General features: G+C 35.6%; 2 protein-coding genes across 3 annotated transcripts; both read right to left on the reverse strand.

Annotated features, from left to right (window-relative positions):
- Window positions 1-4,964: 4,964 nt before the first annotated feature.
- LOC146141001 (mitochondrial ribonuclease P catalytic subunit-like) lies at window positions 4,965-18,545 on the reverse strand. Of its 2 annotated transcripts, XM_083391435.1 has the most exons (12): window positions 18,076-18,545; window positions 17,769-17,891; window positions 16,212-16,376; window positions 15,571-15,750; window positions 13,067-13,198; window positions 12,468-12,650; window positions 11,235-11,391; window positions 9,283-9,441; window positions 8,101-8,243; window positions 7,123-7,315; window positions 5,882-6,048; window positions 4,965-5,024 (listed from the first exon to the last, which is right to left on the reverse strand). In XM_083391435.1, coding segments are annotated over exons 1-12 (2,028 nt in total). In that variant the 5' UTR covers window positions 18,501-18,545; the 3' UTR covers window positions 4,965-5,023. The 2 variants fall into 2 exon arrangements, with proteins under 2 accessions (XP_083247561.1, XP_083247560.1); XM_083391434.1 differs by having other exon boundaries at window positions 4,971-6,048.
- Window positions 18,546-19,032: 487 nt separating this feature from the next.
- LOC146141002 (polyglutamine-binding protein 1-like) lies at window positions 19,033-19,647 on the reverse strand. Its single transcript, XM_083391436.1, has one exon. It carries the CDS (start codon window positions 19,634-19,636, stop codon window positions 19,034-19,036), a length of 603 nt encoding a protein of 200 aa, XP_083247562.1. The 5' UTR covers window positions 19,637-19,647; the 3' UTR covers window position 19,033.

Consider the following 19,647-nt stretch of genomic DNA (forward strand, 5'->3'; position numbering starts at 1 on the left):
AAAAAGAACACGGTTCACATGACTGATTTATTTTTGTTTTTCAGACAACAAATCTTTTGTCTAGAACAGGGGTCACCAAATAATGGCCAGGGGGGCCAGATCAGGCCCGCCGGTTAATTAACTCAGCCCACTGCATATTTCCTTAATGAAGATGAACTAAGCCTAACGTTAAAGTTTTTCATGAGAAAACTTTGAGCTGTATGACAAGTTATTTGGGCTGACTACAGTTTTTTTTTGCATAAAGGTTGTTTGTTTCATGCTATAATTAGGTTAATACAGTTTGACATAAAAGTTTGTATGCAGCGCACAATCGTCAATCTTAACAGTTATTAGCCTAGCGTTACAGTTATTCGTCTCTTTGTGAAAAAAAGTTTGGTGAAACCTGGTAAGAGCAGGGATGCTACAAAACTCTGTTTCATCAAAGGGTTGGGTAACTTCAAGCTGACCTTTAGATCTCCAGCCCGTTAATAGGTTTTGTGTTGAACTTAATTAACAAACATCTCTTTAACGAAAACCCGTAATATAGTATACAAGATTTCTTGTATTGTTTAAAGAATTCTTTTCTTTCTAAATTTAGTTTATCTTTGCTTCCAACTAATAACATGTTAATGGTGTAATATTAACTTTATTTTAGAAAATATTGTGCAGACCTAAAGAATTAAACCCAAGAAATGCATCCGGCCCACAGGCTTTAGTTTGGTGGTCCAGAGTTGTACATAAAATTCTTGACACAAAAAAAGAAAAAATACATTTCAGTGTAAAGTGATGAGGTTTAAACAGGTTTTTAGACAGTAGATAAATAAAATTTAGAGAGTGAAAAATAAATATAAACGGGATGATTCTATGTGCTTTCAACATAATAAAGCTTCCAACCACCGATCCGCTTGTGCGATTAACAACAACATGACACAAAAACAGTGAACAGAAACCCCTCAGGTTTGGTTAGTAATAAAGGAGTGTAAAACAATAAAAAACGAAAACTTTTAATAAGATCAACGGAATAGTGAAATCATCATCCAGTATGGCAGAATGCTGGTGACATGGATAGTCTCCATGTCAGCCTTATGACCTATGGCCTGCAACCGTGGTTATAAATATAGCCTCATTAAACATTAGCCTTGGAGCGACCAACACCAGTCCGTAGCCTATTCAATAGTGAAATAATAAGTGACTATAATGTTTAAAGAAAATTCATTCTAGCATGTTAAAACTTCATGTACTTGTAAACTTTTTTTCTTAACGTGTTCCTGATACACTGGCACACACATACCATCTTTAGTTTGGTCATTCCCACAGGTTTAGGCAGTGTCGGAGAACCAGTGTAGCATCACTTAAACATATTAGCCTTGGAGCGGCCAACACCAGTCCGTAGCCTATTCAATATTGAAATGTTAAGTGACTATAACGTCAAAAAAATTCATTCCAACTTGGTAAAACGTGTATCATGTCTTCTCTTTTTGCTTTTAATGTGTTACTGATACACTTGCAAAGCACATACCAGTTTGGCCAGGATTGAAAAGTTAAAAAAAGCTAAGTTTTTGCATTATTTGACCAGGGTGGAGAAACGCTGACATTTTCGTAGCAAAGTCGATTTAGCCGAGTTTTGCAGTTACTGCAGATTTTCTGTCCAGGAATGAGCTGAAAATTCTTGTCTTTCATTGTTTGCGAAAAGTCCAGTCGTATTGTTTGCAATTTAGCCTTAACATTTTTTTTATGAGATTTCAAAGGATTGCAGCATATCTTCTGGTGCAACCCATATTTTTTAATATAATAAGCATGGTGATAGAAGCAAACACTTTCCATTTGGTTTAATTTTTCTATCAAGTTTGCTCTGTGTAACAGCAACAGTTGGTCCTCTTGAGATAGTTTAGAAAAAGGGAAATGTCCACATTTTTTTACGAGGGTTAGTTTATGACAGTCAGAATCCTTCTTTGTGTGTAATCCCACGCTGCAAACATACAATGGTTCCATATCCGGGTTAAGTTCGGTTGTACTATTGCAACTACGTGTATTAATATTTCCAACATTCACTACGAAAGCTATAAAAAGAATCTAAATTATTTAAAAATAGACAAATTAAAAGTTGTTGGTTCGTGGAGATAAAACAATATTAAAAATGTATAAGCAAAACATGTGGAGTTAATAAAACCACATTTTTTACTTAAAAATTAATCTTTAGACCAGGCATCATCATTTATTAACACAATAAAACTTTGTGTATCATTCCATACTAAATACAATTCATTCGTAAAATTTGTTCTGAAAGTACCTTGACCTCAGTAGTCTTAGATTTTTCGGCGCTGGTCTAGAATCCTACCACAGTTTAACAGTAACGAAACAAGTTTTAAAATTGAAACTGCAAGAAATAACTATTAAAAGAGTACATATAAATATAACAATAATACCTGACCCAACTAGACCCAAACGCTAACTCAAAGCCTAACCCAAACAATGTTTGGCAAGACCAGCGCCGATTTTTCTATAAAATTATATTTATATTTAACATTGCTAAATCAAATGCTTTTCAATCATGTTATACAAACTATGGAATGCAGTCACATCGCTAATATACCCTCTTTCGAAGTTTTTCGGCCTTATATTCCGATAAGTTTAGGTCTTATTGAGAGGATTTTAGATGTTATTCTGTCACGGTTATTACAACGTGTTTGAATTTAATTGTCGTTTGGTAACATAATGCAATTAACCCTTATAGATTATTTTATTTCAGATATGGTTGATTTGTCGGTTTGATTGTGTTTTCTCAATGTACATTTAACCCCGGAAAAATGTCAACAAATGGCACATGTTTATTATTTTTACGATCCAGACCAGTTCAGTAAGGTGTTTCATAAAATGCAATTAGCAAAATCCAATTTGTTAATTAGCAGGGCGATTATTTTTGACTTGGTGAAAAGTCAAAACATGTCATTTCAACTGTATTATATATTCATTGCAACAACATGCGGTAAATGCGAGCCGGCAGAATTGACCAAGTAGGTCTGGTTTAGCGCGTTAAGGTTTATCTCGAAGTTTGGTGTTGCTTTAGATAGGTTTATAGGTCGGTATTGTAGAGCGCACGACTGATTGCCGACTAAGAGCTTTTGTGTTTACGGTGCAATTTACGCTGTATCGGCTTGCCACAGATTTATTGTCTACTCGCACCAAAGTGTAAAGTACTTACTTGCTTGCAATTGTCTATTTAAGACCGCTTTCCGCTTGTAAAACAACTGCTTCTTGGTCAACGTCTTGTGCTATTCGCAACTTTGACATTTGCAAGTAGCATCTCCTATATGCTAACTTGTCCGCCTTCTATAGTTTCAACTGGGTGTTCGCTTATCAAATAATACAATTATTAATCACTAAGAAGCATTGTGGTTGGCTAACGAGTTATACGCACGCATCCTTCAAGTCAACCTAAAACTAGAGTCAGAAGCTATAACTATTAATCTCGTGCCCCGTAGTATCTTCTAATCTAAATCTAATAATTGAACAAATATATAGAACAGTACCGGTTGTCGTTTTTGGTTATACAATATCAAATTTAAAAAATATACTTGGACACTTACTAAAACAGAAAAACCACCGACTGACACCGCCGGGACACATATGAAGTACGGTGTATAAAATAATGCGTTGAATAAATCAACATAGGCCTATTCCTCATATGTCAATAATGAGTATTTCTAGGTAAAAAAAATAATCACCCTATATTATTAGTACCGCTATTCCATGGTTGTTTAGATTTAACGAACAATCTAAAAAGCTCCGCTCATTCTCAGTCTTAGGCCTACTAAAGTTTGGACATTACAAGTGGCAATAATAGCATTTTCGGGCATGGTTTTGTTGTTCACTTTAAAAATTCAGTAAACTTGAAGACTCGTCTATGTTCAAATGTGCGATTTCGTCGCGTCTTAAATCCGACCACGACTCTACAGCCGGTAGGCTATTGCACCGTAGGCCTACACTAAATAGGTTAGCAATACACTTATAGGGTTGTCATACAACAAATCCAGTAAAAATACATGGTTGGAAAATATCCACCGTATGCTATTATGCTTTTACAATTTACGGTTGGCGACCATATCAGTTTAAAAAATTGGTTCTACGCATGCGCACGTCGGACTTGGGTAGTTTTACGTGGTCCTACTCGAGTCCCTAGTCCTACTCAGCAGCCCTGTCTAGTGGTGTCTAGTCCAGCCTTTCTTAACCTGGGGTAAATTTTCTCGTTTTAGGGGGTAAATGAGCTATCAATCAAAATATCCACATCAGCTGACAGAACAGAAAAAGTGTGCAAGCCGTAGGTATTGGTGGCCTACTTTCCCAGTTCAGATTAACTGCTAATTCGAAGTTAGCCTATTAATTCTTTATCATCTAGTGTCGGTAACATTATTTTTAGCGATAGCTATTTTAATTAATTGGCAACATCTTTGTCTCTTGGTAGCTTCATTTTTACATCATCTTAAGAACCCCTGGCCTAGTCAATACAATATCACTTTAGCGTAAACGAAATTAGAAAACCTCCGTTTTGGTAGCATCTGATCACGGTAAATAGTTAAAGGGTAACTTCGTTAACAAGCTTATTTACTGGTAGAAAGAGTAGCCTACCGTATTTTTACATTTTATTTTTCTCTGAAATGTCGTATATCTCAAAAAGGGGGAGCATATTTAGCTTGCGATATTTCCACTACGTACTAGGTCCCGACTCCGATGCAAAAAAAATAACTATTAAAAATAGTAAGTGTAGTTAGTTCTGCAGCACAATGACTATCCCTACAAAAACTTCGAAATTTGCATAGACTAAATAGCTAAAATTAAGCTTAAATATAGGGCTAAGCAACTGTAAGCATTGTTTAACGTTATTCACAATCTAAAATCTATAGCTATAAAAAAAAATTTTTAGGCAAAGCAGAGGGACAACTGAAAAACACAATGTCACAGTTTTTATGTTTATTTTTCGTAAAAAAGGCGCTTGGCGGAGTCGCGATACCTTGGCAGGAGCATAGTGTCAGACGAAGAATGAAAATCTATGGAAATATAAACCGTGTAAACGCGAAACAAGTATAGAACATTTAAATTAAATGCTTAACTATTATAACGTAAATGTTTTTGGACTAGGATTAATTCGAAAGCTGTGACGAAATGTATACAAATTTATATAATTTTGCTATAATTAGAGATAGACCGATAATATCGGCCGATATTTAGCTTCCACCGATGTAACGCTATCGGTAAATGTGGACCGATACTTATATTTTAGTGCGAAATATAACTTTTTTTTCTCTACAACAAACAACATACCCATTTTTTTTTTTTTTTTTTAAATAAAAGGTATATAAACTAAAACGGTATTAGTTATAATAAGTAGGGTTTGGGTCTAAAAGTAAATTTATTGTTTTTGGGTTCTTCTCGTACACCTTGTTCTTCACAACATCCCCCCAAAAGAAATCCACTGGTGCCAGGTCAGGTGAGCGTGGTGGCCATTCAATGCTGTACCTCTTCTTCCAACCCAACACTGCGGAATAACTGTAAGCCTACTTTTGGCCCACACTGTATATATATAAATATATATAACATAATTTATAATAAATGATATGGTACTGTGAATCCCCTTCAATATGAAGTTGCTTGTTCTAACAGATTGAGCAAGCATTGGCGTATGGTTGTTTCTCGACTCGCTCCTCTCTGAGCCTGCATAGCTCAATTGGTAGAGCGACGGTCCCGGCTTGACCGGAGGTCGTGAGTTCGAACCTCACTGCAGGCCAGTTGTTTTTCTAGCCTGCTCTGCTTGCATCATTGATCGACAGATTCGGTGAGTCTGCAATGGCTTTCAGTGTAATATATATATATATATATATATATATATTTTTAGGATTCTTTTTACCATATAATTTTCTTGGCTTTCCTTTTACTGGCGCCGTCCTTGTAGACACAAAGCCAGCGGTGTGCGCCAGTCATGTACTTGTGGTCTTCTTCCTTTTGCCACAGCGGGAAATGCCAAACGTCGCCCTTACGCTGCACGATCGGGTCTGGCCTCTCAGGAATTCTAAGCTGTCAAGAGAAAAAAACTTTTTTTAAAAGCTGCGGAGTCTGTTTAAAACAACAGTTATTGAATTGGGGTAGGTGGACTAATTTTTTGCGACCTGTTAAAGGCTGACTGAACTTACAATATAAGGGAGGAGTTCTTAACCTCTTCTGTATATAAAAAAAAATTAATTTTTCAATAACCCCGGTTCAATAACTTCCGTTTCAAATCGACTCCGCAGCTTTAAAAAAAAAAAAAAAAAAAAAAAATATATATAAAAAAAAAATATAAAAAAAAATTAATTTTTTTTTAAAGCTGCGGAGTCGATTTGAAACGGAAGTTATTGAACCGGGGTCCGATGCGGCCCGCGTAATTATCAGGTTAAAAAAAAAAACGTCCGCGTAATGATCACGTTAAAAATGTCCGCCCGACTCCGACTAAAACAGTGGTTCTCAACATTTTTTGCGCTGTGCACCCTTTTAGTCGATATTCGAATCTAATTTCCCCCTTCAAATTTAGTTTGTTAAAATATCCTTTACATTAATATTTTAGAACAGACAACAAACAGTAATAAATTAATATTGTGACACAAATTCACCCCTACAATTTACAAAATTCCCCCAGGCTGAGAACCACTAGGTTAAAAAAGCCTCTCAAGAGATTTCAAGCTGTCGAAAAAAAACGCTACTTATTTCAGGGCTGCGAAATCGGTTTAAAACTATAGTCGTTGAACTGGAGTACGTGGATTAATTTTTTGAGACCCGTAAAAGCCTGACTGAACTTGCAATATAAAGTTGAATTAATTTTCCGAAAGAAATATATATTAACTAAAGGCACGCTTCACCCTCTCTTTTAATGAATTTAGACTCGATTTCAAGTCTCGTATTAGCAGATAATTTACAGCAGGTTGCTTAACTCTATCTGTTTTATTAAGTCTTCTTCTGAGGTCTATTTGTAATATTGCGGCAATTGGTCCACGCAAAAAAAATTAGGGGTCCGCGGTAAAAAAAGTTTTAAGAACGCCTGGCTTAGTTTAACGAAACAAAATTGCGGGGCGAAACAAGGACAGCAGAGAGTTACCATTACCAATAGGTACTTACCGAGGCATTCGTAACATTGCGAAAAACTGGAACCTGTCTGCTGGCCTGGAACTTGCGAAAAAGGTTGGCAGTCTGCGTGCCGCACATCGCCACCATACGCGCTTTGTAGTCGCGGAAAAGGTCGTTGCTGATCACTAGACAGTCTTTGCCGCTGCAGAGGGCAGCGTACAGGATGAAGGCGTCGTCTTCGTGGCTGGAAAAAGTGAAATTAATAAAAGAGAAAGACGGGAACGGAAGTTGAGTGATTGCATATGAGTAGGGCGATTATTTTTTGACTTGTCAAAAAAAGTCAGAATTTTGTCAAAATTTGCAGGTTAGGTTAAAATTTGTCAAAATTGGTTTAAATGAAAATCGATTAAAAATACATACAAGAATTTGTTTGTTCGACATAATTTAAGACACACTTAGCAAAGTTTTAAAATCAAAACGTGAGAAGGCAATGTTAACCAGGTTACTGGGCAGTTCATAGCTTCAGCGTAAATAAGTTTTGTTCTTAGGGTATTATAACTCATTTTGTTATCGAAAATAAGCATTGGAAAAGTATTGATACTACCACCTATATTTGGTGTCGATTATCGCTTCTCCAAAATGTTAGACATTCTTACTAAGGAAGCTTGTTGATGAGCGTACATTTCTTTACCCTAATAAAGTGGTTCTCAGCCGGGGTGCTATTTTTAACGCTCAAGGGTGTGGAGAGATATTTTAAATTCTTTAGAATTCCAAATGTTGCTCTATTGGTAAGCTTCTTGATCAACTTTTTTTGTGTGCAATAAAAGTGTCAAAAATAAAAAAGTTTTTTTTCAACTTTGTTGCACAGTTAAAGTGCTGTTTCAATCTCGTTTATTGTAACGTTACAGTTAACCACTCAGCAAAAATACGAGCAAGGCTGCCGCGAACTATTTATAACTTCTGTAGGGTGCCGCAAGCCAAAAAAGGTTGCGAAACAATGCCCTAATAAATCAAAAATGAGCTACTTACTCGTTGTCGAGGAAGAAAAAGTTGGCCAGATCATAAAGGTCCGGCCCATCTTTGTTCAGAATGTGTCGCAGATGATTGCGAGCGACGACTAGGATCTTTGGGCTTTCAAATTCCCTTCGGCAGCTCTTAATGGCCTGACGGACCTGTTAGTAAACAGTTATAATGTTAAGATGAACAGAGAGTTTGCTAAAGCGCACTTTGATGTAATCGCTTTATGACCTATTTAATTGTGTAAGCATTCTATTACTTGCGGTCAAACGGTCAAAGGTCACACATGGTGCCTTGACATTGTTTGTTGTCATTACGACAGTTGGTGTTACTACCTTGTTGCGGTAGGAGCTCCTTTTGTTAGTTACTTGTAAGTGTTTGGCGATGATGTTTAACTTATACTGATGCTGTTTCTGTTTTAATAACACTCTTTTGTATTCATTCGAATTAAGATATGAATACACTTGTGTAAGCCTTTGTGTCATTAATTTGATGTAAGTGCTTTATGACCTATTTAAATGTGTAAGCATTCTATTACTTGCGATCATACGGTCAAAGGTCACTGAGCACATGGTGCCTTGACATTGTAGTTGTCCTTACGACAGTTGGTGTTACTACCTTGTTGCGGTACGAGCTCATATTGTTAGTTACTTGTAAGTGTTTGGCGATGATGTTACCTTACACAGATGCTGTTTCTGTTAAAATAACATTCTTTTCTATTCATTCAAATTAAGATATGAATCTACTTTTGTAAGCCTTTTGTGTTATCAATAAATTCCTGTACACTGATAAAGACTTCAGTATCGGATCGGATCCATTACATTAGTTTTTATTCAAAATCCTTCATTAAGCTCATCGATAAATAAAAAAAACAGGTAGAAAAATAAAACGTTGGAAATTTTCTGCAAGGTGAATAGAAAAGTACTCGAAAAAGTAATAGTACTAAAATACTTTAAACTTAAATTATACTAAGGGATGGTCGATGAATCGGATCGGCACGATTACTAATTAAGTATCGGACGAGTGCCGATACTACAACTATAGGCATCGTTTATTATTAAACATCCCTACGTAAATTATCGGACATCCCTAATCATGTAAATCGAAGAAAAAAAAAATCGACTCACAAAAACAATGGAAAAAATCGAAATCGAATTACAAAAAAAATGGAAAGTATCGAAATCGACAGCTCACCGTGTTCACTCCTTCATCGAACTTGCGGTTGCGTGCCACTCCGGACGAATATAGGACGTTAACTCCATCCATCACAACGTCGAAAGGCCCGTGCTGCAAAAGGAACTCCATGAAAGCGACGATGCTTGAAGGCCTGGCGGTAGTGTGCCAGTCGTTATGCTGCGAAAATGGAACACACTATAAGGGCTATACAAAGCAACAATACCTAGGCAGAAAAATCTAAAAATCTATAATATCATAGTATTAAGACGACACGATAACGCCAAATTCGCAGGAAATCCACGACAGAATAAGATCTAAAATCGTCTAGATAAGATCTAAATATGTCAATAAAAGTCCTACTCCTATATATTAAACAAGTTTTACAATGTTCACATGGGAACACACAATAAGACTTGCAAAGCAACAATACCTTAAGCAGAAAAATCTATAATACCATACCATTAAGACCAGCGACATAATGAAATAAAATACGGAGTAACATGCACCACAGAATAATAACTTAATCTTCTAGATAAGACCTAAACATGTTAAAATAAGTCCTATATAAAAAAATGTTTCACAATGTCCACATGGGAACACTCAATAGGACCTCCAAAGCAATAATACCTAGAGCAGAAAAATCTAAAATAGAATAGTATTAAGACGACACGATAAAGCTAAATTCGCAGAAAAATCCACGACCGTGACTTTGACGATAATTATTTATCACTTGGCCTTCAACTATTTTGCAAACAACTTTGAGAATGGGACTTAATTTTAGCATAACTTGATTGGGAAGTTCAAAAAAAAATTTATTAAAAAAAACGACTTAAACTGAAAGACCGAAAGCCATTTTTGTAAATCAGTTTCAAACGACATGGCCAGCATTTTAAAGCAACATGATTTGTACCAAGGTCATTTCAAAACGACTTGTTCGCGGCAATGCATAAAGCTACCAAAAGGAAGCAGCCCGAATTTTATCGTGCAATATCTCCGGAAGTGAACAAGTTATCGATCGGAAAACTTTAAACATTTCTAAAATCAACTTAACTTAGCCAGCAATCAGAATTAAAAAAAAAATATTAAAATATTCATGTTTAGGAATACGAATACTCAGTCATATTCGGCCTTAAAATTTTGTCAAAAATGACTCAGGTTGATGCCTATGAGTCTACTCTTTGAAAAGAGTATTAATACCCTATGCCCGAATAAAAGTCATGGCTCTTTTTGTACAGTAGACTCGTATTCGTATGTATATGTAAGTCACTTTTGGCACGCTTAAATTTTAAGGCTGAATATGGCTGAATAATAATACTTATAATATGAATGCTTTAATTACTTGTCAGTCGCATTAACTGAAGATGATACAAGCTCATATCAAAATATCTTAATCAAGATGATATCGATCTAATGGACCTTTTTGCCTTGCAATTCATTATCAAGTTACATTACAGATCCGTGCATAGTGTACCCATAAGACCATAAATGTTATTATTTTATTACTTTTTTTTTTATTAAAGTCCGATTGCTGGATAAGTTAGGTTGCTCTGAGTAACGTGTAAAAATTTCCGATCGGTATCTCGTTTACTTCAGAAGATATTACGCGGTAAAATTTCGAGCTGCATGCTTCCCTTAGGTCAGTGATTCTCAACCTTTCATGGCTTGTGGTACCCCTCAAAAACAATAAATAGATTTTTCTAATCGTACACAAAGAATTGTATTAAGAAAAATTCTTAAATACATATCGGCCCCCTTGAGCGTTAGAAATGGCAGACCAGGGCGCCGCGGCACCTCGGTTGAGAACCACTGCCTTAGATCAGTGTTTCTTAATCAGGTGAATTGTAAACCTGAAATGGGTGATAGCTTTTATCATATCATTAGACAAGGACGAATGAAATCTAGGGATATATGCTAGGGGTGAACAAAACTAAAAAAGTTTAAGAAGCACTGTCCTAGGTTAAAAAGCTCACGTCGGTAAGGTGCTTGCTGAGTACTCCGGCGTCTATTTGCGAGAAGATACTGCCCAGCAGTGCCGTGACCGTGTTCTGCTTAAGTACAGAGGACTCATCATTCGTTATTCTGTGCGATAGCATCTGTTGACCAGTGACGGGACAAATATTCCCGTTTCTGAAACGAAAAACAATGCTTTTTTTGACTTTGCGCCAATGTTATTTTAAGAGCTAGGGGTTCAAATTAAGGTAGAAAATTATTTGGCCAGGGTTCAGAATCCTACCACAGCGTTGAAACAGTTATTAAATCAACGCACAATATTTAGGTTAGGGTGTCGGTTAGCGTTTGGGTTGGGGTGGGTAAAGTATTATTATTATTTATTATTTAAATAATAATAGTTGACCTACTCCAACTCAATAGCTAACCCGCACCCTAACCCAAATAGTGCACGTTGTGATAGGATTCTCTTATAGACCAGCGCCAATGATTTATTTAACCAAGCCGCTGTTCAAATTTTAGCGAAGGTGATTATCGTATGCAAGGTGGCGTCACCGTGCTTTTATGCAAACTTGTTTATTAAGCAGCTGTTGGGAGCAAATTTAGAAACGAATTTGTTCGACTTTGAGGGATACTTTTGAAACCCGAGCGACATTTTTCAAATCTGGGATAAGTAAAGAAAAAATACTAATGCGTTTATTTCTAAAAAACGTTCTTTTAGTTGTGTCCTTGTTTGTCTTATTTTAGAATTTATTAGGCCTCGCTATAGTTTTTATTGAACGGTTTGTCATATTTACTTTGTTCAACGATAATCAAGTTAATAATGTTCGACAAAAATTGTACCTGGCTCGCAATCGCAAATTCTAACAGTTGTCAGACCCTACAAATAACATCTTGCCCTTAGAAAAAGTTTGGTGAACCAAGGCCGAAAGCGTCACAACTCCTTTTTATATAAAAAGTTTTGCCAATTCAACCGAATAAATAGATTTTTTGGCAGCTCCTGTGCATTTGTTGCAGAGAACGTGTATTGAGGATTATTTATACTGTGATGCCCTCCAAAAAAAAATCCTAGATTCGTTACGAGTTATTCAGTATAGCATGCCTATTTTTTCGTAGTAGCGTGCTTTAAAATTGGAACTTTAAAGGTATTTTTTACATTTTTAGCCCAAAATTTTTTGCATAACCTGTATCACACATTTATTTCATTAATATGAATGTCTCTCATAGTAGTATCTAATGTTGAAATAAAAACGCACCGAATTTCCGAGCTCTGGAACACTTTGGTTTTCCATCTTTCCGATTTGATGTCTTTGAACCACTTCTCTACACATGAAAAATGCTCGTCGGATGAAAAAAAAGACCGGTTTCTGTGGAAATAGTCAAAGAAATTTTCCACCACTTCGCGATTCTCTTTCCACACCACCGGATCCTCCGTGTAACTGCGAATAAATTTTCACAAAAAACACGTTTAGTAAAAAAAAAAAATTGGGGGTAAAAATAGTACTTTGGATAAAAGAAAAAAAATATATATATATTTTTATGTTTGCGAGTTGGTAATAATACCACTCACTTAAAATGTACAGTTAACAAAAACTTTTTACAGTACCACAAATAAAACAAGCATAACGGAAATGCTATATTTACCACTTCATAAATTTACATGCGGAAAAAAAATATATACTATTTTAGTTACATACTGGCCAATTTATTTTTAAATGGTAATTATGCAATTCCCTCCAATGCTAAATATTTAGATGAGATGTATTTCGATCTATTGTTATATGATAGTACACATGTTTCTATTAAAAGCTTAAATTTAACAAATGGTAGCCCTGGATGATTTTGAAGCACATACCCGAACAATTCAAAAAAGCTTGACAACGCAGGGCTCTGTTCAAATATTGGCTGCTCAAAATTACTCGCCAAATTTGTCCACTTATCAAGGTAGATCTTCATGCATTCTAAAGCCCTTTTCTTATCGTTACACCTAAGAGGGAACAGAAAGGTAGTTAGAGATCATCACAGAATGGCAGGCTGGCAGAATCTTGCCAGCTTTCTGGTGACAAGCATTTTTGGCAAAAATTCTTCGGTTTTTGGTCGCGCCCCTAAACTTAAATGATGTGTTCGCCTAAGGAATGTATGAACCTTGCCATGTTTTGGCGATAAACAGGGCTATTAATAAGTAAATTAGACAACAAACGCAAAAATTTTTGTGAGATTAAGTCATTAACAAATACATAAGGGACATGTGAAGGTACAACCTGGGGTCTGGGGGTGTACGTACAATTCTGCTTTTCTTGCTTTAAAAGTGTTACATAGATAAGCTGTTTTCAGGCAAACTTGCGTGAAAACGTGCTGCTCAAAACCAGATTGAAAAGCACGAAAAAATATTCTTTGGATAAATTTCCAATTTATATTGCTCGAAATAATGATATTTATAATAAAATTTAATAGAAATTGTCACGATCACAGTGCAACATGCCCCATAGTATGCATATTACCTTTGGGATAGAATTGTTGAAAACAAAGACACATACACCTAGCAAAACAAGGCTAAAGGAAATTTTTTTGCATTTGCGTAATTAAACAACCAAAAATATACTTTAGGCCTTAGGGGGAGAAGCATAGCCTGGTACATCCTTAACATGCCGGTGCGAATGTTATACCTGTACATTTAACAGAAATGGGGAATTCAACTCAATATACAGGAAATCAATTCAATATAGAAGTACTTGCCAATTAAAAGTAAAACTGCCAACACGTAACAATTGTATGATCAAAAGTGTGTACTTTTTAAAATAATAAACAGTCTATATGCTTTACACTAGCTTTTTCTCACTAAACAAAGTGCTTCACACTACCGTAACTTTTTCAAAATGACACAACTAAACTATTTTCTGCCAATTTTTTTTTTTACTCAAATTTTTTTTTTGCACCAATTTCTTCGGTTTTCTGGCTGATTCTTCGGCCGACATAGTCGCCAAGTCGCCAGCATTCTGCCATACTGCAGAATGGCAATTAGAATATTAGAATATAAAAAAGGCACTTTGAAAATATAAAAAATAATATGAAAAGTGTTAAATAGAAATTAATTTAAAAAGCAGTCTACAAAACTTCAAGAAGTGTACCAGGTGACAATATAAAATCTTAAATAATTTTTCTTCACGCCATTAAAACGACTCAATATTTCACCTTTGTTAAATGTGCAATTATATATTGTGTAAATTTCAATGGTGAAAAACCCATATCAAGATAGTGCATTACACTTTGTCTGCACAGTTTAGCTTTATTAACAGTTTGGGAAACTTTCCTGTAAAGAACCATCTCTTAAAGTAAATATACCAAAATATGAAACTAGAGTTCTAATGAGGGTCAAGCTTAGGCTGATAAGCATTTTGTGTATGGAGAAAACGCTTCTGTGGTAAACTATGCATCAAGCCACAAATTGAGCCTGAAATACTCAAAAATCAAAAGCATTTTAAAATGCCACCCATATAAAAATTTAACAATTAAAGCTTAGTATGTGTTTCCACAACAGAATCTTGCCCTTCAACAGAACACATAATGCAGCTGATAAAAGTTCTACATTGTTTGTACTAGCTTGAAAAGCTTAGCACGAGTCTATTTCAAGTATATATCGCTTTGCACTACAATCAATCAGTAAGGTGTTAAATTTTAACTTTATATATAAATATGCACACCAAAATATACATTAACATATTAAAAATGATAATTTTGTTTTACAGGTATACTTTAAACAGTTTTCGATTGAATTACTTGTCCCATGTGTGGGTATGCCACAAGTGAATAAATGTTGAGGAATATTGCCTCAAGTGTTTGACTTTGTCAGCAAATTTTTATTTAAAGATAAGCATTGTAATTAGCAACTTACAGAAAGAGCTTTATGATTGCCACATATAGAGCACGGAACATTTCTTATTATACTTTATCTTAAAAAAAATATATACCAGAAGAACTTATTTTTAATATACTATGCCTGGTAGCAATACCATATTTATAATATCCATTTAACTAGACAGGATTGGGACAATCTACTACAGTATTCTGCCCATGGATGTATGTATGCATGAAAACATGGCCTTACAAATCTGTGTAAAATATGTGCTGTTCGTGGTAAATTTGGTTTGTACGAAAGTAAGCTACGGCTACATCAATTGTTGCTAAACTGGGCAATGAATTAATCAAAACTAACTTCTCTGGTAATTATAACTACTCAAACGTTTTTACAAACTTTTCAAGTTGCAGAAGTGCTGAATATCAAATATAATTATGAGAGGGACTATATTTTTGATTAGGTAAAGCTACATAGAAATATATTGTTTTGTACATTCTCTTAACCTGCAGCATAAAGAAAAGTGTAATTCAAAAATCTTTTTCCATAGTCGTGAAGGTTTTGCAGTGGAAATAAAGGAGAAAATGTCCTCTTTCTTCAGTCTGTCCGGGTCAATTTGGACCAACACATGTAAAACCTCCAACAAAAAGGCATAATTCCAAGTCTTTATCCTACCCCTGATTTTTCTGTTGAAGGAAAAATGTAGATGTATACACAAAAGAAAAAAACAGAAAATTTCAATTAATATTTTGAAATAAAAAAATGTGTTCAATCGTAAAACAAACTTACAATTTACATTTGTTTCGATTGTGTGGAAAAATATTCTACTTCACATAATTTACTGCACTATGAAACGCATTTATCTATTTTCGCAAAAGTTTTGGCTACTTTTGGCTATTAATCTATTTTCGCAAAAGCCTAGGCTACTAAGTTTATATATATGTATATAGACAGTATATTTAACAAGATATATAAAGAACCCAACACACAACATAATATAGAAAAGGAGGTGTAGAAACAAAGCCCTTGAAACAAAACGTCTTAAGTTTGGGAATATAATTTATTGCGCAAAAAAATGTAAGCTTGCATTAATATAGTAATACCCCAACATCAAGAATATTTAACAGCTCAAAGCCTAAGCACTTACAAATATAAATCGAATGTTTGTTCCGTTTGAAAAAGCTGTCTGCATGACCTAAAATAAATAGCTAGCGTAGGCTGGGCCACCAGAAAGGCTTCTTCATCCTCCAAAAGAAATTCTATGTATGACTGGACAAGATCAGACGAATTCCAGTTGACATCAGATCTGATCCTAAAAAAGGAATGCATCTTGATTCAATTTGCCAAAGCTTGGCATGATTTATTTTGCCCGGTGATGTGAGAAATGTTAAAAAGTGTTCAGGTTTTGCCTTTTAAAACACCAACATACTATGTTGTACCATATAAATACTCTCGGTTTACCGATAATATCGGCCGATATTTGGCTTTTACCAATATATCGGTATAGGTAAATTTAGGCCGATACTTTTGCCGATATTTTAGTACAAAAATTATATGATATAATTTTTCTTGTACAACAAACAACTTATGAATTTTTTTATCAAATAAAGTTTGGTTTTAGCATCACGTCAAGTTAATATGCAAAATAATAGTTTAATAATTAATAAAGGTATACAAACTAAAACATTATATATTCGGATTTTATTTTAAATTAATTCAAGTTTTGAACATTTCCCAGGTATATAAAAAATTCGGTATCGGGTATCGGTTGAAAATTGTAAACAAATCGGGTATCGGTATCGGTCCAAAAAATGGATATCGATGGATTTCTGATAAATACTGTACCTAACAGGGTTGGGCTTAAGCACTCGCCCGCTCGCCAATGCGAGTACAAATCGCTCCTGGCGAGTGCTGATTGACACCCACTCGCCCGACTGGAGAGTGCCTTCGGCGAGAAATTTAATTAGTTGGTGTAGGACCATTGTGTTAAGCACCACTACTAAGCGAAATATAACTTAGCGCCAGTTATTTCCCTAAACATTAAGACGCAAATACATTCAACACTACACAAATAATAAGGTTAATCGAAGTCACATTCGAAGCTTGTAATAAAGAATCTTTGTCCCGTTTTTTAAAAAAAAAAGTTTAACTGCAAACAATCAAACACGTCATTGCGGCAGTGGAAAATAGTTGTTAATTTTTAAATGTTTAACCTAGTTGTTGACGCCTTTGGGAAAGTTTATTGGACTTGCGATGTACCCAGGATAAGAATTCTACTTTTTTGTATTTATTTAATTGTTTGTATTAGAAAATGAAGAGGAATTGCTGCAGTTTTTTGTAACAATAAGTATAAATGCAAATATAAAACAAAGCGTTGTTCATCCAGCAGTATAATAAAATTGATCAACGTTTGGACGTAAATTTGCAGACGGCGTGCCCACATTTTTGGCGAGTGTTATTTCGACCGGGCGAGTGCTGATTCATAGCCGCTCGCCCGCCTGGCGAGTGTAAATTTTTGCTTAGGAACAACCCTGCCTAACCAAACTTTTCATACTGGAAGGCTTCATGCTGCTAAAAAGGTTTTTAGGTGACATGTTTTCGTGTTGATCAGCGGAAAGGAAAGTAAAAAAAAAACACATTTTATATTAGCATGTTTTTTTGACAAAAAGTGCTTGAACATAGATACACAAATATGCATTTATACCCATCGTTTTCTTCTTTGTCTAACAGAAACTTCATGATTTCAATCTGAAGTAAGTTTCTCGTAGCAGTTTTCGTTTCCAAAAATTCTGTGAAAATTTTGTTCCACTCCCGGCAGCTTACTTGCCTAAAAATAATGACAACTTAACAACATAACAACATAAAAAAACAAATTCTGTCTAGTTGGGGAAAGATTATCTGTTGTATCATTCTTTTTGTCAAAACATTAGACAACTGTCTGCCAGAGACCGAATTGTTGTACAAAAACTTACAAAATCTTGGTAAAAATTGAAATATACAAGTTTACAAACCTGTTTGGAATGGTAATTTGCGAAAAACTCCGATCTTTAGAAAAAAATGAATTTTTACGAATAGATGCAATAATTGGTGGCCCATTTTTTAGCAAGTCTTTAGGTTCACATTTTTGTATGGCAAGATCACCATTTTCAATTAATACCATATCCCATTGATGAAAGTTAAATCCAGAGATTTTCTGTGGTTTTCGTTTTGTCGTCTGGGAAATCATTTTGTCGTCTGGGAAATCAGACATTACTTTGTTCGTCGTAAACACCTTTTTTGGTTTTCTAGCTACTCGTTCAGATCTTTGAGAACCTTGCATGAATGCCAAATGCGGCTGGCTCTGGTGAATTTTCCTGAATGCAATTTGAGGGCTGCGCCGGCAAACCTGATTGAGCCTCACGGTGTTGAGTAGAGATACCCACGGTCTGGTCGCCATGGTAATCTCAGCACTAATTTGTACAAAAAGACTGCAAGAAAAACATTACACAATGTTGCTCTACTCCATGTTAGAAATATACATCGCAAAGAAATAAAATCAACATGACCATTGTATCTAGATTTTTCTGTCCCATGGCAATCGCAAATTGAAGTCAAAATAAAGTAGTATGAACTAAGTCGCAAAATATAGACCTGAAAAGATCCTATCAAAGTAACCGTTAGAATTGACTGGTTAACGTTAAACCAAAATTGAAATCTAAGTAACAACTGTGGTTGCAACCAAATCTGTTACTAAAACATAATTTGAACAACACTTTTTACTAAGAGTTACAATTTGTTTTTTAAATTACAAGTTATCTTGCTATCCTAGTGCGAAACAATCAAGAATATGTCATATTTGGATAAAAAAGAAGCTATCGAGCAGAAAAACATGAAAAAAACTTATGCAGGTTCTACAATTGTATATACAACCACTTTTAAGCGGTCGACTATATAGAGATCGTCAGTTACTAAAAAAACAAAGAAAAGGTGTCAAGGTTTCATCGGTCCATAGTTCTGGCTTGCCATCTTATTTCTGCTTAATACTTCACCCGGCGACGGGTAAGGCCTCTGCTGAAACAGTGGTCCGTTTGCGGTGGAATCAACACCAGTCTTTGCATCATCCAGCTTTTTAAGTCCCGTTCTCCAGGAGCCTTTCGGTGCGTCGGAGTACGAACTAGGATCCATTGGATCGAATTCTTCATCGACCTGGGATCTCCGACGATCGCTCTTTGAGTGCTTCTTGGCATTACGATCGGATTGTCTGTCACGCGGCATAGGGTCAGGTCGAACCTTCATCTGAACTGACTTTCCCCGCGCATACGAAATAACCGAGTCCAGGTCGTTCGGCGGAAGCCAGCTCACTTTATCGGTCACAGTGTCCCAGTAGTACCAAGTGTCAAACTCTGGCTCCCAGACCTTTTCCCAGGGGGGTGGTAGTGGGTGTCCGAATTCGTCGATATTTTTGTCCACGACTCCTTCTCTCGGCCTGTCATAACTCTCTGCAATGACTTCTTCATCACCGGGAGCGTTTCGTTCGTCAGTCAAAATGCCACGTCGGGCTAGTTTGGCGGCAAGCGCAGGTGGTAGAGGCATGTTAGTTTAGA

The sequence above is a fragment of the Ascidiella aspersa genome, chromosome 6, assembly GCF_963924565.1.
Source record: "Ascidiella aspersa chromosome 6, kaAscAspe10.2, whole genome shotgun sequence".
Lineage (NCBI taxonomy): Eukaryota > Metazoa > Chordata > Ascidiacea > Phlebobranchia > Ascidiidae > Ascidiella > Ascidiella aspersa.